Below are 21997 nucleotides of genomic sequence, written 5' to 3' on the forward strand. Positions count from 1 at the left end.
AGGTTACATACATTATACACATGTCAATATTATATGTCAACGATGCCCAAACTGTGGTTTGCGAGCCACATGTGGCTCAACTAATAAATAAATATTTGTTATTTTTTAAACTTTATCACTGCAAGATAAGGACAAGAATATTTCAGAATTAAGTCAAAGAATTTTCAGTTTTAAAAGAAAAATACAACTTTTCCAAAAGGATATAATAGAAAAAACATTCAATCACTTCTCTCTCTTAAAAAAAGTTTTTCAGAATCTGATATTCCTCCTGCAACCATCATTTACTATCAAACAAAATTAAAAAACCTGTTGAATGATTTGCAGATTTAGTAGCATTAAAACCATCAATTGCATTTTTATTAAATTCGTTTGAAATCATTGTGATTAACAATTAATATAGTATGGTTGCTGTTTATTCAATTTCTATGTATAACGTCCTCTTAATCCAAAGAATTTTTCTTGGTAGATGATCTTACAGCATTTTGGTTAGAAATTACGATTTTACATAATTTTACAGATTTGATTAGAAATTATGTAAAATTGTAATTTCTAACCAAAATGCTGTAAGATCATCTACCAAGAAAAATTCTTTGGGTTTAAATATACATAGAAAATGGTTAACAATGTTTTTATATTATTAAAATGATTACTTTCTGAAACAGTATCAGGAAAATTAGAATTAATTGAGATGCAACATCAAGGTCTCCAAATGTTACATAAATCGGCAAAATCAATCAATGAATTTTGGAAATGTTTACCAATAATTAAGTACAATTTAAAGAATGCAGCATATCGTTTACTGTTAATTTTTGCTTCAACATATGATGTTGAGTCATTGTACTCAATGATGAAATTGAAGTTTTATTCACAGTTAACCAACCAACATCTAAAAGAAGTAATAGGAAGTTCAATTTCTAATTACAATCAGGTTGATAATGTTGAAATTAATTTTTGATAAATTCATAACCTTCAACTAGGAAAGAGTAAATATGTAAAAATTGTCAAAATAAATACATTATGATTCTGAAATTTTTTATTTTTATACCAAGAACTTTAGGTGTGGCTCCCAATATTTTCAAGGTAGGTAACTAGGGCTCTTACAGCTAAAAGTCTGGGCACCCCTGTTATATGTAATTCATAATACTATGAAGAGAAAATAGTCTTTTCGTAGTGTGTTTGTTTAGTTGATTATACATTATATATAATCTTTGGATGTTTTAAGTAAAAGAAAATTGTTGCATAGTTTGACAATTGCAAGATTGTATCATCCAGGGTCTGTCTTACTGAAGAATAGAAATGAGAGAAACTGTTCTGGAGACATTAGGTTGCAATGTATTGAGAACAAAAATTTTCCATTGTCAGTAAAAAATTTCTGGATTCTCCATTTTGATTCAGTCCAACTTAACTGCAGATCCTCCAGTGGTAGGCTAAAGCCGGCTAGAGTTGGCTGTCATTCTTACTTTCCTGAAATATTCTTCTTGTGGCACTTCTATTATTTTGTATTTGATTTGAAATAATATTTGTGCAACAAAATAATTTCATACAACTACAATTGTATTCCAATAATTACAAATAACATTTTGTACTTTATATTCTGGTGGTATCTGTACGCAGTTGGGATAATCTACTGGAGTCAACTTGTTCAGACCGAGTTGGTTGTGCCCGTTCCAACCCCAAGTCCACAACTGTCCGTCTTCTAAAATACAAAAATTATTAATCAATCAGATTCACACAATTTCAATGTTAAATAAAAAGCTATTAATATCTTACTAAATCAAGAACTATTATTACAAATAGTTAATTTCATTACATAATAGAATGATTCTTAAGAATATCTCATTTATATATGTTTGAATCTTTTCTATATATATACTTATTGTTAAACTCCAAATTATACTATAGAGATACAATATTGAGAGTTGTTAACTAATAATTTTTCATTACCACTTCAGTTTAATATTGTATCAATATATAACAATTCAAATTTATTAATTACTTAAAAAGTCAAATTATTCATAATATTCTTAATTCCCAAACATAAATTTAATTAATTTGAGGAAGAGAAGTGCACATTTTTAATAGAAAATAAATAGGCAAATTGTATATGATTTACAATTATTTGAAAAAAAAACTTCAATTCACTCATTGAGACACATAATAAGTGGCATGTCATTGTTGAGCCATGAAAATAAATTTTATGGAACTAAAAAAAATCCTGAGCAACTTGCCATTTAAACTGAATATTCTTGAAAACATCATTGGGCAAAAGGAGAAAATGCATTTCTCAAATGGTTAATACTAAGACTTATGCAAATTCTTGAGGACCATGTTATATAACCTTTCCCTTGTAAGATTATATACAGGGTATTTTTCTACCTTAACCAGATTTCAAAATGCTGTATCATCCGGACGAAATACACTATACTGTGACAAAAATCAGAAAAGTCAGAATTACTTTAAAAATACATATATTTTTATTTAAACTATAATCACCAAATACTGTAGTTGTACAGTTACCAACTTATTATTTGAGTTTCAATTTATTAAATTGCAGCCAATTACACGATGAAGATAACCTTTGACAATTTAAGAATTAATATACATTAAATGATTTCAAATATAATATATATAAAGTCACCTTATAATTTGTTTTCCTGTAATTAAACTATGGTATAAAAATAATATATAGTTGATTTATTTGGATGATGACATAGATGTGGGCACATTCCTTCTATAGGGAGATGAGTATACTGGAACGTGCAGTGTAAATGATTTTATGGGCATCATGATCTCAATGCTGTTGTAATTTGTGTTATAGCAATTCCTCCATTGTGCTTTTGCATAACCTGTATACCTGTATATCTACCCCCTACAAAACAAATGAAACATACCCACATCTTTTCACCATCTAAAATTTCATATATCAAACTGTATAAGCTTTTTAGAATGATATAATTTAAATGCATTCAAAGGGACGAAATGAAAATGCTTTATCATTTTCTTACATTAATATCACTAATACATAAGAGTTTAAAAGATTAACAGACAAAAAAGTTAGATACATCTTAATAGGAGTATCATAATTATTTATTTTTATAATAAAAATAAATGAAGACTTAAAACTGACAAACATCAAATCAGAAACTTATTTGCTTCATAAATTTTAAATACAAAGTATCAATAAAGTTGGTTATTATGTACTAACACAAACAGATGACAGTTCAAGGTTACTAAAGATTTCTTATAAAATCTATAATCTATTTTTAGGATAAAGAAATCAATAAGTGTTGTGATGTATAGAAAAACTGTAACTTTCAATGCTTAAATTTTTAAAATATTTTCTTTTCGAATTTTAGTAAAATTATTATTATTCTTTTAAAACAGATATAAACCACAACTAATATTCACTTAGTATATACTTAAACAAAATAATTTGCATTGTTTTTGAGAGTTCAAAAGCTGTTAAAAATACTTTTGCAAAAAATATATCTAAAATAATTGTCAATAAAAATTTAACAATTTCAGTAGTCAATTTTTTTTTCAAATTCATTCTTTAGTCATCAAACAAGAATAAGGAATAATCTAAGATAAATCTTGATTAAAAAAAATCTGTTAGCATGGATAGAAATTACAAGCATTTTATTTTCTATTAATTATAATTATTCAAATAATATTTTAGATTTATAAGTAATTGTCTGTTTTTGAAATTAAATCATCATTTTATTGACTACATATCTGCTGTTGAAAATCATATTCACTTATGATAACTTTAAATTTAAACAAGTAAAAATTGTAGCCTGGCATTGTGACAATGTCACAATAAATATTTGATCATATTTTTAATTTAAAATATATGCTCTCCACCTCAAATTAGTACTGTAGTGTCTTGTCCTCGGACATCATACTTTTCTATTAGATGACTGGCACAACTCCATTGTTATCTAACTCCTTTCAGGGGAAAATATGTGACTTTTGGTTTACATCATAAGTTCATATATAGTTAATCATGCCTTCTGCTTTTAAGCTTTCCATACATAGATGAAAGCCGTATAACTGTCCTGGAGATTAAGGAAAGACAGACGACAGTGGGAATTTGTAGCCCAATAACTTTAATTACTCTTATAATTTCTGGATATAATCTAATAAGTAAAAACTATTCTAAAATACTATTTGTGAATTTTTTGATCTTGCAAAGAACTAAACTTTTTATTAGAATATACAAAGCCTGGCAATTTTACAATGTCTCATTACACTAAGATTTATGTAATGAAAATTTTTTGTTTTTTTATCTCTGGGATCTAATTTATGTTCAATCATTAGTCTCAAATTAGGTCTAAGAATACAATTATAAAACAATCATCTGAAGATGGACAGCAGACAGAAAAATTACTATAATTTCTCAAGCTGAAATACAAAACTTCAGCTTGAGGTAAAAACTTAAGTCTTCCATTTTGTATAAATTTTTTAATCAGAATGAAATGCAGTTTGGAGGATTTCTTGAAGGAAAATAATAAATTCCAAAAACCACCATGACATACAAACGATAAACACATTGAAAGTCATTTTCATTATTGACAATTGTTTGACATGGCCTCCACTGCATGGTATAACATAATTTAGCTGAGTAACAACACCTGCACCAATGGATATTACTTCACAGCAAATAGCATTTTTCAATTCAACAATGTAGAAGAACCTGATTGCAACACTCAGAAATTTAAACACCATCAGAAATAACACTGAAAATCATTTTAATTGTTATTTGTATATCAACATCACCTACCGGTCGTTATTGTAACTAACTTTATCCTATTGCCAAAAACCCCCTCATGCCAACCATATTTATAAAACATGAAGAATTATCAGAACAAAATGTTCACAGTTTTTAAGGACTTCTTGCCCACCCTGTATTTTTGAAAGCAATGAAATGATATATCCAAAATTTGAAAAAACATTCAAAAGAAACAATATCTGTGTTACAGTACTGGATTAAACAGACTAAAATCTATACTATTTTTGCTTTTAAAGAAAAATTTAATAAACAACAAAATAAGTTAAGTGATAGTCATGATTAATAAAAAATATTTTAGTAATTATAAGTTTTAAGATTAAAAAATAAAACAAGAAATCTTTGAAATGAACATCATTATTAATAATTGATGTAATGTTGATGGAAGTTTGCTTAACAATGGAGCAATTCTGTCGTTAAACATTTTGCAATTTGGCATGAAATTTTAGCTATTTGAAAACAAATTCTTAAGCATTTTAAGCTGTTTCTGTACATTTAAAAAAACTTTAGAAATATAATTTGACTATTTCTGTATAAACTAAAATGTTTTATATCTGTTTCTGTAAAATAACTTATGTGCAAGAGTAGAAGCAAAATTCCTTGCGTCAAAAGCATCATACTCATAGGAGTGATTGTCAATTGTGCATATTTATTCCTAAGATTTACACACACTCATATGACACCGAATACTGTATACAATATGGAGTAAATATACTGTCTCTTCGCATTAAATTTATTTACTTGATAAACTGTAACGTGTAAGTGCTTTCAACATTTCAAAATGTCATCCTCAGGCAAGCAAAGAATATACAAAATTCAAATAATGATTTTTAAAAATTCTTTACATTAACCAAACTTAAGAACTTATTATGCATTTAGGTTTGAAACAAGTTCTAGAATTCGAACATGTGTGACAAACTTTTGATTTAAATTTAAAACAAATATACAAAATGTGGTTAATGTCCTTCATATGTTGTCAAATAAGATAAAGTATAAAAATTTATAATTAAATTAAAAAACAGTAAAGAGTTATAAGTAAAATATAAAAGTTAAGCTTTTGTAAAGTGTTATCCTTATATTGGAGTTTGAAATTGTTAAAACCCTGCAATTTTCCAAAGACATATATAATGATTCCCAGAGGAACAGGGTTCTGCAGTCTAAACATCACTTAAAAATGAAAGTTTGGATCCATGATGTAAAATTATTTTCTAATACATTTTTTGCAAGGTTAGTAGAATGTGTGTTATTTTTTTTATGACATCCTGGTGTACATTTAGGGTGCTAATTTTACTGTCAGCATGCTCAGCCTGTATACTTTTGTCCGTCTCTCATTCACATTAGAGCTATGTGATGTCATGTTTAGAGAAATTGGTAAGCTCAAAGTGCTAGCTAGTTCCTTGTCGAGCTTTGCGCTAATTCAATATGGCTGCTCCCATGAAAAAATTACTTTCTGTACAAAGTAATGAAAATGGAATTATTTTTGAAAAAATAAACAGCAGGAAGTATTTTTATTGGTAAATTTCAATTATTTGTTGTATAAAATTATTACTATGATCTTTTTTATTGTAAGGTTCAATAGTTTTAGATGACTTTTTTCATAAACAGATGTAAAAAAAATTAAGTTTGACTCACTGTTTATGATTAAAAGTGAAGTTTACCTCGTACACATTTGGAATCTTCAGAAATGCTATGTTCAGAGCATTAAATAAATCATACAGAAATGAACAGTATTAATAATAATCCAAAACTATATAAGTTCGTATACTTGAATGAATTTTTACTTACATATGGAAAATGACTTCTCAAGAAATTGTATTATTTGAATACCATTTTTTTCATTACAAACTAAACTTATTGATGACAGAGTAATATTTATTTCTATTGAAATAAGCTGCTGCTTCTTCAGTTGATGTCTTAATAGCGATATGTTTTTCATCAATAGAGCCTCCAATTCCAGGAAAACCAGATTGGGTATAAAAAATTCCATTATTCTTACATCATCCTGCTCTGTGATAGCCAAGAATTATTTTTTCATTTTCATTTAACACTAAGAGAGAATTTTAACAACCTTATTTAAAATATTCTATGCAGTCTGTCTAGACCTATTAAAACAATCACCAATACCCTTAGAGAAAAGAAAGGAAAGAAAAATGTTTTGTATTTAATATCAATTATTTGTTGATTTTAAACTGAGTTAGTTACACCGTAAAAGAGCAACATCACATCCATTCACTGGGTAATAAAACAATTGCATTAAATATGTATTATATACTGTATATGTATAATCTGCTATGTATATACTGCATCTAATTTCATATATTGCTTCTTATAAACCAACTTGAATGATTCTTTATTTTCCAATGTCCATAGCATAAAAGCTGCTTTTGAGGAGACACGTGTTGTCTAAAATTGGGCTTATTTTTTAAAGGAGACTTTCAAAAGATTCTCTTGTAAGTCTAAGGTACTGTTTAAAATTGGTTGGATTATAAAAAGGTACAGTCTCTTCAATAAAAGTTTCTATCTTTTTTTTATTTGACCTTACTTTTCTTTTTTCTACAATTATATCCACAATAAGATCATCTTCATCCGATTCGGAATCAAGTAGTACTATCTGTAACGTAACATTTAAAATAGCAGCTTTGACAATATTATTTGCAGGAAACCGCCATATTTCTTGTTAGCGTTCGCGTTTACTTTCAAACTGGACTTGTAAACACAAATACACATGCTAATGACGTCACTTCCGGTGTTCAGAAGTAGCACTATTAGCTCAGAAGTAAATGCACCCTTAAATGGCTTAGTAACTTTCTAGTTGTGGCACCCATGTAAAAGACCTTTATTCCTGTTTGTACTTGTAATGGGATTATTTAAACTCCAGAATTCTCTGTAGTAATGGCTGAGGTTTGATGGAAAGTGTGATCCCATGTTTTTTGTAAGCTTGAACTTTGTTAAGCATGGAACAGAAAGTTGTGGAAATATTGGCTTTTTGTTTTTGTTGGCAGTGAGTGGGAAGAGAACTGTGTGGGACAGGTTGTTGATATATTTAAATTTGGAGTGTGTATGCCCACCATTGCCTACAGCAGTAGCTACTAATTTCAGTTCTTGTATCAAACTTGGAGATGAGTAGTATAACTATCCTTGTGAATAACGATGGAAACAACATTTACATATCCAGGTGGCTGGAAGGAAAAAGGTGGTATGATATATGGGGATAAACTGAACTTGTGTGTTACAGTGTAAGATAGATGAGTGGTAATACTATGTTGGCTAGATTTAAAAATGTATTTTTTCTGTTTTGCTCTTAATAAAGAATGAGACTGAAAGGTAAACATCAGACAGGAATTTAACAAAAGTTAACAGTTTTTTAAAAGTAACCTTGCTGAAATATCAAAAGTACTTGCATGTATTCAATTTATCAAGTAAGTAAATTTAACCCTGAAAGATCATATATTTCCTCCACATAAATACACAAACTGAAGATTATTACTAATTATACTGTGTAAAGTATGCAGATGTGTGTAATTTTCATACTACATAGGAATAAAATCATGATAACAGAGAAATGAAATTGTTATTGCGATCTTAAACTTGTTGAAAGAAATTAAATTTTAATTAAGAGTAACATTTTAACATAGATATTTCTGGAATATAATTCTAGAATTATTTTTGATATTTGAAACACTTTGAAAGCAGATTAAAATTTGAAGGCTTTGACACTTGATTTTATAACTCTGATCAAGAATTCAAAAATAAAATATTGAACATGATAAAAATCAAAAATATGTGTCAAAATTAAATTTAAAATCAGCCTACACATGTTTTTAATTAAATCAAATATATAAATTTGATGATTTAAACTTATATAAACTTTAATTTGCTTCGTAAATATTTTTAAAACTATGATTACATTTATAAGAGTTACCTGATATAGCTGCTGTATGTCTAGATCCACAAGAAACTGTTTTTATAATGGCATCATGCGGGAAGTCGAGCAGCTGAGGAATTGCTTGAAATGTCACTACTTCAGATAATTTTTTATTCGAAATACTTGCTGGAAGGCCTAACTGACCACTTTCATTCCACCCCCAAACGTATATATCTCCTATAGCTGAAATTTACAAATCATGCTTATATTATCTGCAAATTACTTATTAACTAATTGTTTTTAATTAAAATAGAATTACACAAGTAAAAATAAATAGATTATATAAAAGTAATCACCAGAGGATGCTTCTGTGCTTCCAGATGGCATATATGTATGTACTGTATGGGGACTGTCAGGAGAACATGTAATTTACATTGTAAATTGTTGTAATATGTAATCATCAAGCTATACCATACATAATTATTAATTATTTAATGAATGCGTAACTTAATATTTAACTATTTTATTACAGTACAACACAAATTAATATTGGGCATTGTGAATTCATTCTGCATATGAACAACAATAACAGCTATTACTATGGAAAGTAAACATAATGCATTTTACTGCACATATAATGATGTATGTACTACTGTATAAGGTACTAGATTACATGTTTTCCCTGACAGTACCATGTATGATACATATGTGCACTTCAACTTGATTGTCTGTAACAAAAACTGTGAAAGTGGTGGTGATCCAATCCTTTTTTATTGCTTTTAGGCGTTCTTTTAATCGATAGATAAATAAACAAGTGTATTCTAACATATGTATTCTAACTGTTGACCAATTCTGCTGTCTGATACAAGAATAGAGTAAACATTACTTAACATTTAGTTATTAAATAGTGTGTATTAATATAGTATGATAAAATCCAATAATCATTTGGCTTTATGAAGTAAATCCCCAAAAATGAAGTTTATCACGAAGGTCCTTAATATTTCTTAACATGAATTTAAATCCATGGAATCTAAGTAGCAATTTATGCTAGTATGTTCTTAAATTTATTTTTAAAAAAGATACCAAATATGCCTGGCAAAATCAGGTAGATTTTACTTTCCTGAGTATTATAACATGGGAAAGTATTGTAATCATGTCAAACTTGACCATCTGTGTTTTTTTTACAAATCCTGACCACTTGATACCCCTGAACCTAAAATAATCAGAAAAATAGGAAAAAATATTTTGTGGGGTGTGTTGCATCTATTTCATTTAATATCTCAGGATGGGTAAAGATTAAGAAATGAAATTTGAAATGATCTTATATACAAGTTATCATTTCAAATTTCATTTGATGCTTTGAACATTGATACTGCTATTTTGGAATTTGGAATTCAAAAAGATAGGGAGATAGAGGTGCCATGTAGCATATCTGAAGTGGGATTGATTGTGAGAACTATGAATTGCAAGGATCCTCTTTGTAGACAATCCCATTTGCCATCCTAAAATTAACCTTACTAATGTATATCTGGCATATTTCTCCCAACACTATGCCAATCACACCCAATGTCTGCACAATATTTTTACTGGAAGTTCATTCTAGAATTTCTCATTACAAAAATAATTGATTTTGCAGGAGTTTCATTAAAGCTGGGTTTCCAGCAGAAGATATTTCTAAAGGAATAGTTAGTGTAATGGGTAAGTATACAAATTTCTGAACTCTGCCAAAAAAAGAACTCTCTATTGAAATGGACTTGCCCCTGTGCATCATACTTTTCCATTAGCAATGGAGTGGTGCTGGTCATATATCTAACTCCTTTCAGGGAAAAATTTTTTTATTTGAAACAACGTGACTTCTGGTTTGCATTGGAAGTTCTTATATAGTTAATCCTCCTGTCCGTAAGCCTTCCATATCTGGTCTCAGATTTCATCAGTCTAACTCAGTTCTCAAGATTAAGGAAAGAGACAGACAGACAGACGAATGACAGTGGAAATTTATAGATCTACAATTTTTTCAAATTGCAGCTAAAAAGAAATATATATATTTTTTTTAATTGAAGTTTTTAGACTATTTACAAGAAATTAAATTTTTTGAGTCTATCTTTTAAATCCCTTATACACCACCACAGAAGTAACAGTTTTAAAAAATTGCTTTTGAAGAAAACTTCTAATGAAGAAAACACTTCTAAAACAGGTAAAAGTTAGTAGAAAAAGTCCGCAAAGTTAAAAAAGATCAAGTGCCAGCCTTTTCTTTTAGGTTCTGACACTTTTTACATTAAAACCATGATGAATTCTTCATACCATCTTATTTTATCCACTTTTAAACTGCTTCTGGCCCTCTAGTGGTAGTCACGAGAAGTCCACATTATTTGCATACAGTTACAACTTTTGTGATAACTCAGGGTATATTTTTTCTTCTTAATTGAAGTTTTTAAAACTGTTTTTTCTAAAAATTTTTTTAGAACAGTTTTAAAAAATTTTCAGTTTTAAACAGTTTTAAAAAATTCTAAAAAATTTTTTAAAACTGTTACTTCTGTGGTGGTGTATAAGGGATTTAAAAGATAGACTCAAAAAATTTAATTTTTTGTAAATAGTCTAAAAACTTCAATTAAGAAGAAAAAATATATCCTGAGTTATCACAAAAATTGTAACTGAAATATATTTTATTGATTTCAATTATATTTGTGATTCATATTATGCTATCTATTACACTTATTTATCTAATATCTAATAAAAAATCATTTAAAATGACTATTAAATTATAAATTTCAAATGTTATTTGAATTATGATATTAAAGTTAAATAATGTATTAAACTTACTACTAAGAGCAACTGAGTGCCATCCTCCAGTAGCTATCATCTTGATTGGAATTCCTTCTAATGCTTCTACTACTCTTGGAGTTTCTTCATTTTCTGTTGTTCCATGCCCCAATTGTCCTCGACTATTGAAACAAAAATTCATCTATTGACATTGAAAATGAATTAAATAAATAGTAGAAAAAAACTTATACAAATGTAAGAAACACTAATGTATTATTCATTAAAACTGAGTAATAATTACAAATTTTATACCATAAATATCAAAATTGGTTTCAGTCTAAATCATTAACATTAATTTGAATTTATTAATTTCAAATTACACAGGATAGTTCTTTGTTTTCTTATAATATGTATTATAAGAAAACAAAGAATGTAATTATTTTCCTTAATTGTTTTGTAGTTATTAGGAAATTATTAAGATAATTTCTATAAACTTCTTACATACTAATTATCCTCATAACTTAATTTTATAAATTTAGTTTTCCTAACTAAAGTCAAGTAGAAAAGTCAATTTCTTACCTTCAATTGTCTAATATTTAAGGCATAAATAAAACCTAATATATTAAATATTTTTGAAACTAGTTACTTATATTGATTAGTACAGGAAATTATCATTAGTCCATAATTACTTTTAAGCAGTTTCTAGACCTCAATGCTACCTATCAATATACCATATGTTAGACATAAAAAACTGGCACACAAACTGGAAATATATACTAAAACCACCACTTCACACCTAAATGATAATTCCAGCAAATGAACAACAAAAAAATTTTAACGTTCAAATGTTTTTGGCCGTCTTTCAAGGCCCTCATCAGGAAAAATTGCAGAGAATAGAAAAACAGTTCTATCTTTTTAACAGTTTTCAAATATAGCTGTGTTCTAATTTTTAAGATTTAAATGATGTTGAAATACAAAGAATCGTTACGTATTACAACATATAATTAAAATATTTACAAATAAAGTTATAAATAAATACAATAATAATATATATGGTGTTAATATATAAAAAAATATATATGGTGGTAATAATATACAGTATTCAATGTTAAAAGTTACCCTGATGTGCGATAGGGAAAAATTGTTTCCTTTACATTGCCTAAAGCTAACTTCATACTAAAAAATCATAGTTATGCTTTGTGGCTTTGTAAATAATACTTCCACGATTGTGGAACTGGAATATAGTTGGAGTTAATGCAACCTCCCTTCAAGCCTGCTATATAAATTTCAATAGCCTCCAACAAACGTAAGTCGTGTCGGTCAAACACCCTGTGCAAAAGCGTAGCTTCATCCCAACAAGGAGAAACTCCGGGTTCGGTAGCATACTGGGCTAGTGCAGTATTATACTTCCCCTTGGACACATCATACTTGTGGTCTCGTATTCTAGCCTCTAGAGATCTGTACGTGGACTCAATGTATGTTATGTTATACACCTATTGAAACGATTGTCCTGTAATGGAATGCAGTACACTCCTGGCACTTTCTTGTCCTCTGACTTGTCTTTTGCATTAGATAAGATAAATAAACAGGCTAACTGCCAACTAGCTATCTACGATAACTACCACCGACACGAGGCTTAATAATGCAGAGTGCAAGCGGGTGGTTATAGCTTACGAACCGTCCCTCCAACAAATTTATAATAAAATTACTAAGGATTTAAACCTGCGCTTAGCTTATAGGAGAAAACAGAACATTTTTTGAATCTTATCTAAATAACATCATACATTCCTTTTCTAAATAACATCATGCATTACCTTTGGTCCTACTCTCAGTAATATGACACCCTTTGTGTAAGAAATGGCTAGATTAGTGAGTCTACTGTTTTTATATATTGTACTGTTATTTTGGAGTAAACAGCAAGCAGTCAATCATAGCAAGATGAACAATATTGGATAAAAATATACCTATTTATAAAAATTTTAATTGTTTAACTATTAAACTTCATGCATTATTTCATTATTTTGAACATTGAAAGCTTAATATTGTACAACTTTCAATAAACAAAATAATATTTCCAAAAAGTGTTAATATTTAGTATCATCAAAACAATCACTTTTGTTATTAGTAAAAATTAATTTTTTAATAAATTAAAAAAATATATTTTACCTTCCTAATCCATAACTATATATTTTTCCATCTACAGTGAGACAGAGAACATGTTCTTTTCCACAACAAACAGAATTTACAACTAGATTAAATGGAAGTTTTTCTATCTTGTTTTTACATATAGAAAATAAAGTTCCATCTATTAAAATTAAAACATTAAAAATATATTATATTGTTTTTTATATATAATCAATGAACTAAATGCTTTATATCATCAATAAACAAAAAAAGTATAAAGTTAATGAAAATGTAAAGTATATAAAATATAAAAATTATTCTGCATTTACATACAATTTAATTAAACACTTTCTTAAGTAATTTTAGAGTCAAACAATTAGTTTGAAAACATTACATAAAATTTGAAAAGTGCAGAATAAGTGTGTGGAAACAAAAATGACTACTGGTATATTATTAAAAACATAACTTTCTTATAGACTTGTAAACACTATGTTGGCCTTCTTTATTGCTAGACTTATTACACCGTCACTGGACATAGTGACAGTGTCTAGCAATAAAGAAGTCCAACATAGTGCTCACAAGTATATAACAAGACTAGGCAAGAAGCATATCATAGTACATAACTTATTTTTAAATATATGTAATCAAATTGTCTTTCCAATTACAACATTATTTCTGAGTTGATATCTATGCATACCTGAAATTTATTTAGGAAATTATCTCTTTGATTAAATAATTGGGCTGCAATTTGAAAAAATTGTGGACCTATAAATTACCACTGTTGTCTGTCTGTTGGTCCTTCCTTAATCTCGAGAATGGAATTAGATGCATGAAAGTAGAGACCAGATACGGAAAGCTTATGGACAAGAAAGCCTGATTAACTAAATACGAACTTCTGGTTTGGACTGGAAGTCATGTTATTTCAATTCAAAAATGTTTACTTGAAACAAGTTAGTTAGATGACCTATTGCTAACAGGGGAAAGTATGATGCACAATGGCAAGACACTACTAAAAAAATTGAAAACAAAACACTGATGAAAAATTTCAGTCCAGCAGTATGACAATGCCACAATAAATATTTGCTCATTTCTCTTTATTTTTATAATTAAACAACAATTAATGGTAATGTATTCTTAATTTACTATTTATTTTCACAGCTATCTTAATATAGAACAAACAGTAATTTATAATGTCTACATTATAAATTACTAAAACTTCATAATAAAAATTCATTAGTTAATGAATTTTTAGAATATATTTTCAATAAGTTTTCAGAGAGTGTGAAAATTTTCTAAATAGTACATAAATGTTAAACAGTAAATAGTATTTTTAAAAACTTTGTAATTAATCAGTTTAAATAATTTAATCATTAAAATTATAAAAAGAAAGCAATATATTTAATAGTAGGGCCAGATTATTTTAATCATTGATTAAAATTTATAATCAATCAATACTAATTAGAAATTTAATATTGAAAGTAAATATGCTAATCTTATTCGATAATATTAATGATTAGAATTAATTAATCAAATTTAAAGAGACCTATGAAAAAAAAAACTCAAATTGGAATTTTATTTACAATTATATTGTCATTTATGCCCTCTAAACATTAGGCATATTCAAAACCTCAGCATGCAGCCAGCACCCAGTGCACGCATAGTGTGTTTGTGAAATATTGGATTACATTTCAGCTTTGGCTACTAAATTTATTTGCTGGCCTATTGGTGAAGAAGCTGAAAGTTCCATTTGAGCATTTGAAGTTATGCGACAAGTGCCCTTTCCTGGTATAATAGGTACCATAGGTGGCACCCATATCAAATTTTTGGCACTAAAGGAAGAGAAAAATGAACATATCACTAGAAAATAAGCCGCTGCTGTTGTGCTTCATACAGTTTGCAGAAGCAATTTGCTTTTTACTGATATATTTGCAGGATAATCTGGATCATCAAATGACTCAAGGTATTCCGAAATAGTCCTCTATTCCAAATTGGGAGGTCCACAGTTTTTTCCAAACAATTGTCATATGTGATTGGGGATTGTGCTATATCAAAATCACTCCTAACACCTTATACTGGCTATTTAACAAGAGAGAAAAACTATAAAGTTTTAAGCTCAAGCAGAGTTGTCGTTGAGCAAGCCTTTGGTAGATTCTGAAAATTGAAATACTTATATATCAGAAAGAGCTTTTGTTCCAAAAGTCATCACTGCCTGTTGTGTACTGCGTAATTTTTATATTATGCATAATGATCACAGTACAGACACTGAAATTGTCAGTGAAGGGAACAATCTAGAACTGGAAGAACTGCAGCAGTTATTCAAATGCTGATGGAGCAGCTAAGAGGTATTTGATAGTAACTCAGCTGTTCTGAGACTATGTGATACCATAGAGTTGTATGTATTGTACAATACACTGTAGGCACTGTACTATAAGAATTTGGTGTTTAAATGTAATATTATGTTTGGAATGTACTACTTATTATAACTATTATAAATTTGTTTGTATGTATAGTATCATCCGTCTCATGTACTGTACATCTACTTTACAGTTAAAAATTTAATAAATGCCCCTGTCTTAAATAAAAAAATGACATAATGCTTTTTATTAAAGTTATCTGAATTTGTTAATTTAAAAATAAATTTTTATATAATATTACCAGTGTTTTATATATATTAAAAAAGCTTTTAGTAAACATATTTATAAAATTCTTGCTGAACAAACAAAAAGCAACTCTTCTTAAAGTAGCGTAAGGTTGGCTAATGAACCTTCAGCATATGATGTTTGGACAAGAGGGAAAAAAGAAAGTCAGACTAGGTAGAATAATATTTGTTTTATTGTATTCTACCTAGTTTGACTCCTTCTCATCACTTTCATCATGTAATAAATGGAAAATTAACCAACCTTAGGCTACTTTAAAAAAAGAAACAAATAACACTTTTATTACAAGATTGGGAAATTTAATTTTCTTTGTTTTTATTTTTAATTAAGTCAGCTATTAGCATTCTGAGCTGCTGCAACTCTTGTAATTTTTTTTCTTCAATTTCTTTCACTTCTTTCCATCGCTGTTCATCCTTTGCATCTCGGACAGTATAAGTCCAGGCTGCACAAATCCGATGTACTAGATGCAGATAAACTTGATGGTAATTGTGGCTATACTTGGAGCAGGGGATTTGGAGCCAGATGGGCAGCAAACAGTACTCAGAGGTACACAGAGGAGAAGGCAATGTAGGTGAGGCAATTGAAGCACTTAGGTAATGAAGTGGAGGATTATTATTGGATTTTCCACCCATATGCTTTGTAAAACTCATCAAAATGTTTCGACCTTATTTTTCCCTCTCCTGACGTTTTCATTCTATCCAAGTTTTGCCTAAATGTGCACATTAAATTTTGCCATTTATGGCTACACTCCTCCCCTGAAAACCTGTACCCTCTGTTTAGTAAGACCTGCAAAATTTGAACCCACAGTTTAATTTTATTAATTGGCTTTTGAAAATCGCTCTTTTTCTACTCTGGTGTTGATTAGGTTCTGTGTAGCACTATCAGACCATTCAATTGAAAAAAAAAGTACAGGTAACCCCCGTATAACACGGCACTTCTATAGCACGGATTCGCTCTAACACGGTTCGAGAATTGGTACCATCCCCCGTATAACACGGCACTTCTATAGCACGGATTCGCTCTAACACGGTTCGAGAATTGGTACCATCCCCCGTATAACACGATACTTTTATAGCACAGATTCACTCTGACACGGTTCGAGAATTGGGTAAAACCCTCGTACAACAGGAAATGTAATAAATTTTTACATACTTAAGTAATAATAGTTCACGAAAATTATTATTTTCGTGAACTATTAGTACTTAAGTATGTAAATTTTCTCTTCTCGCCTTCTGTCGATACACGTGGTCCTTCTCGAAACTTGTTTCAATGTTGCCAGATCGCGACGCTTCTGCTTCTGATGTTGCCGAATGTTTTTCCCTTATTCCATACTTGCTTTATTCTTCATAAGTGCTTAGCACCATATAAGGAAATTTATAAAGACCTTTTAACTAGAAGCAAGCAATCTAAAATTACATACATTTTGCAAAAGGTAAAGCATGGATCTGAAGATAATGCAGAAAAATGCTCAGAGGATAAGGATAACTTGCCAAAAAGAAAACGCTCTCGGTTAATTAATAGTGTTTTTAGTGATGACGAAGAAAACATTGTTTAATTTATATTAATATGTATCACTTAAAAAAATTTTAATGAAGATATTTATCTTAATTATGAAAATATACTAGCATGTTTTTTAATTTTTGGAACCTAACCCTCCTTTTCGTATTAGTTCTTTGTTTCGTATAACACGGATTCGCATAACACGGCAATTTTTTGGAACGTAACCCCCGTGTTATACGGGGGTTACCTGTACTTCAATATTTAATATATTACTTATTATTTAATATTAGTATTTGTTGAATAAAAAACTTTTGAAATTGAATAGTCTGAATGTATTCTGAATTTAACTATACTCTTTTGTTTCTTTTTCTGTTCATTTTTGTTAATCTCAGTCTGATCACATTTTTCTACTTCTTCAAAATTAAATTGGACTCCTGCAAGTTATAATAAATTTCCAAACAAATTAATACAAAAATATAGCACTATAATCCTTAAAAAATATCTTACCAAATTCACCATCCTTTTCTATGACTTGAAATTCTTTTCTTACTGTTTTTGGTGTTGTAAGATTTACATTAGATGGGATACCTAAATGTGAATTCATTTCCCCCATATTGTAAATCATACAAATATTTCTGCACATAGTTTACATCTAAGAAAAAAACGTCAGAAATATTACAGAATTAAGAGGCTATTTAATACATAACAAAATCAAGCCTAAGATTAATGTTAACAACTAAAAAATTATTTGTTTTCTCTGTCATAACTAGCTGCATAGACATACACTGGACATCTTTGACATCACTCTTTATTCAGGAATATCTTGTGGGCCAAAACACTGACAGAAAAAAACAAATAAAAGACACAGTTTCAGAGTAAGCAATAGAAAAATTATGTCTCACATAAAAATATGTTGGTATATTAAAATAATCTATTAATATATTAACCTGATCTTAACTTATTCAGGGTAATAAGTAAACTAAATTCAAAACTGTCAACATAAAATAGAGTTCTTACTAGCCTCATGGTGGTTGCCATCTTGTTTGCTGTCATATCAAGCACAGAAAAAGATGCTTGCAGTTTGCTGGCAGCAACCAGAAGTTGCCTGAGATTTTGAACAGAAGTGCTGAGAGGTGCTGTCTGTGCACTGAGATTTTGAATACATCCACTGTTACACCTTTCTTACATAAATAGTTTCAGTTTGTGGTAATGTTAAGGATTAAAACAGCCATAAATTGGAAATAGAAGATAATGTTAGTGTTACATCTCAAACTGTTCAAATTAGATTGCACAAGTTTAGTTATCATGCTAGAGTTGTGAGGGAAGAAATCACAGGTAAGCAAACAAAACAAGAAAAAATGACTTGAGTGGGCTAAAAAGTGTCTTGGACATGATGGCAAACAAGAGAAAAACAGAAGAAGCACTTAACCAAATGTGTATTAGACCAACTGTGAAACAGTTGTTTAATACATATTTAATTGTCACTGTGTATTAAATCACTGTATATTAAACAGTGGTTTAATACATTTCCATAACATCACCAAATTACTGGGAAATTGGTTTGGTGATGGTATGAAAGTATGATCAACAAAGGAATTGGGAATATGGTATTTATTGATAAAGAACAGTAGGATTAGAACAAACTTTTGTCTTCCAACACAATGATGATCTAAAGCATACAGTTAAGATATTAAAAGAATATTTGAAATCTTGGGACATATATCATTTGGAATGGTCACCAAATCTAAATCCCAACAAACATCTTTAGCAAGAAATACAGAGCAAAGAGGAATCAAAACAGACAATACTGTCGGCACAGAACAAAACCAACCTAAAGTCTGTGAAAAACCAGTCACAACTATGCCTCATCGTTGCAAAGCAGTTATTAAACAGAAAGGAGGCTCTACAAAGTTTGTATAATGCAAAATTATACATTTATACAACAAAGTTTGTCACTATGCCAACAATTTTTTTGCATAACTTTCAACGGTATTTTGTTTAGTGTTTTTTTTTTATGATTGTATTTATTTTAAAATATAAATGAATGTACAGGTAACCCCCGTATAACACGGTAGTTACGTTCCAAAAAATTGCCGTGTTATGCGAATCCGTGTTATATGAAACAAAGAACTAATACGAAAAGGAGGGTTAGGTTCCAAAAATTAAAAAACATGCTAGTATATTTTCATAATTAAGATAAATATCTTCATTAAAATTTTTTTAAGTGATACATATTAATATAAATTAAACAATGTTTTCTTCGTCATCACTAAAAACACTATTAATTAACCGAGAGCGTTTTCTTTTTGGCAAGTTATCCTTATCCTCTGAGCATTTTTCTGCATTATCTTCAGATCCATGCTTTACCTTTTGCAAAATGTATGTAATTTTAGATTGCTTGCTTCTAGTTAAAAGGTCTTTATAAATTTCCTTATATGGTGCTAAGCACTTATGAAGAATAAAGCAAGTATGGAATAAGGGAAAAACATTCGGCAACATCAGAAGCAGAAGCGTCGCGATCTGGCAACATTGAAACAAGTTTCGAGAAGGACCACGTGTATCGACAGAAGGCGAGAAGAGAAAATTTACATACTTAAGTACTAATAGTTCACGAAAATAATAATTTTCGTGAACTATTATTACTTAAGTATGTAAAAATTTATTACATTTCATGTTGTACGAGGGTTTTACCCAATTCTCAAACCGTGTCAGAGTGAATCTGTGCTATAAAAGTATCGTGTTATACAGGGGATGGTATCAATTCTCGAACCGTGTTAGAGCGAATCCGTGCTATAGAAGTGCCGTGTTATACGGGGGATGGTACCAATTCTCGAACCGTGTTAGAGCGAATCCGTGCTATAGAAGTGCCGTGTTATACGGGGGTTACCTGTATAAAAACACAGAATACCATTTGCACTATATAATGCATAAGTTGTAGAAAGTCTCAAACTATACTTTTTTGTCTATTAAAAGTGAGAAATTTGTGCCGTGCCAATCATTTCTTGTGTCGACCATATACATATATTATATATACATAAGTCAATCGAGCAATTATAATGTATATATACATATGTGTTAGTAGTTATATATGTTATAATTATACATTATAACTGCACGGTGACTTTAATTAAACTAGCATTTTATTTACTGTACAACAAAGAATGTTTACCATTAGTAAGAGCTAAAGAATGCATGTCTCCAATAGCTACTTCTGTTACAAACACCGATTCCGTTGGTTCGTTCAATACATTTGGCGGCGACGAAAAATCATCTTCGTCCCAACACATTAATTTTCCATCCACACTAATTAAAAATGTGGATTTCCATTGACAGACCACGTTTTTAACTTCGTGTTCCAACGAACACAGAACGGGATCCGTTTTTTCTGAACTCAATCCGAAATGAATTAAACTTCCATCTTCTAAAATATACGAAAAATTGTATTATTTAAATTGTATTTTAATAATAATATTGTTACGAAGGAAATTACCCGTCAAATAAAATATTGACGACCATCCCGTAAACATTTTTTTAACCACGTGCTCCTTGTTTCTAAATTGGATGGTGTTAAATACGTCGGATTTTTTCTTGCCTAAATGATTAAACGCGTCGAAACCAAAGTAAATGAAACCCAACATCTTGTCACTTTCATCACATGCTTGAATCGTTAAAGTCGAAACAGTGTTGCCAGACAAGTATATGAACACAATTTTTTTAAAATATTTCGTTGTTTTACATGATATTAACACGAAATTTTCATATATAATTTTTAAAATAAAATGTCTAAAAAATTTAATAGTGAGAAACTTAATTCTTTTTTAGTTTAGATTGTGCTGGGCGATTACCTAAAAAATGAAAATCGATTAGGATATGATAATCGATTATCAATCGATTACCACACCTTTAATAACAACAGTGTTTATTAAGTTAGTAAAACACTATTATTTTTAATTAATAATACAGTACTTGTTAACGAAAAGACCACTCACAGATTTCACATTTTTATAGAACATTCATTAATTTGTTATTGCAAATTTACACAATATTACAAAACAAACTATAATGAAAAAGAAAGTATATCATTAAACTCAAAGCTATTCATAATAGCAAGTTTCTCAAATCTTTTTGGATGCAATGCACATCGTTTCTTTGTAATAATATTTCTAACTTTTGAAAAAAGACGTTCTGCAGGTACTGAGGTTGCTGGAATACCTAAATATGTAACAGCCAGTTTCGCAAGGTAATAATTGAAATGGGCAAACGTTGACTGCCATGTAGCAAGAGGATCAACATTGTGTGGTA

General features: G+C 29.2%; 1 protein-coding gene across 4 annotated transcripts; it reads right to left on the reverse strand.

Annotated features, from left to right (window-relative positions):
- Positions 1 to 566: 566 nt before the first annotated feature.
- On the reverse strand, positions 567 to 21366 carry LOC111638286 (RCC1 domain-containing protein 1-like). 4 transcript variants are annotated; one of them, XM_023383972.1, is made up of 8 exons: positions 20865 to 20991; positions 18480 to 18533; positions 18203 to 18347; positions 18049 to 18129; positions 13581 to 13719; positions 11475 to 11596; positions 8712 to 8897; positions 567 to 1696 (listed from the first exon to the last, which is right to left on the reverse strand). In XM_023383972.1, exons 3-8 carry the CDS (start codon positions 18336 to 18338, stop codon positions 1539 to 1541), a joined length of 822 nt encoding a protein of 273 aa, XP_023239740.1. In that variant the 5' UTR covers positions 18339 to 18347; positions 18480 to 18533; positions 20865 to 20991; the 3' UTR covers positions 567 to 1538. The 4 variants fall into 4 exon arrangements, with proteins under 4 accessions (XP_023239740.1, XP_023239739.1, XP_023239738.1 ...); XM_023383971.1 differs by lacking the exon at positions 18480 to 18533 and having other exon boundaries at positions 20865 to 20997; XM_023383970.1 differs by lacking the exons at positions 18049 to 18129; positions 18203 to 18347; positions 18480 to 18533 and adding an exon at positions 21186 to 21366 and having other exon boundaries at positions 20865 to 21116.
- Positions 21367 to 21997: the final 631 nt, after the last annotated feature.

The sequence above is a fragment of the Centruroides sculpturatus genome, unplaced genomic scaffold (genome assembly GCF_000671375.1).
Source record: "Centruroides sculpturatus isolate CEXI.00-Female unplaced genomic scaffold, Cexi_2.0 scaffold1237, whole genome shotgun sequence".
Classification (NCBI taxonomy): Eukaryota; Metazoa; Arthropoda; class Arachnida; order Scorpiones; family Buthidae; genus Centruroides; species Centruroides sculpturatus.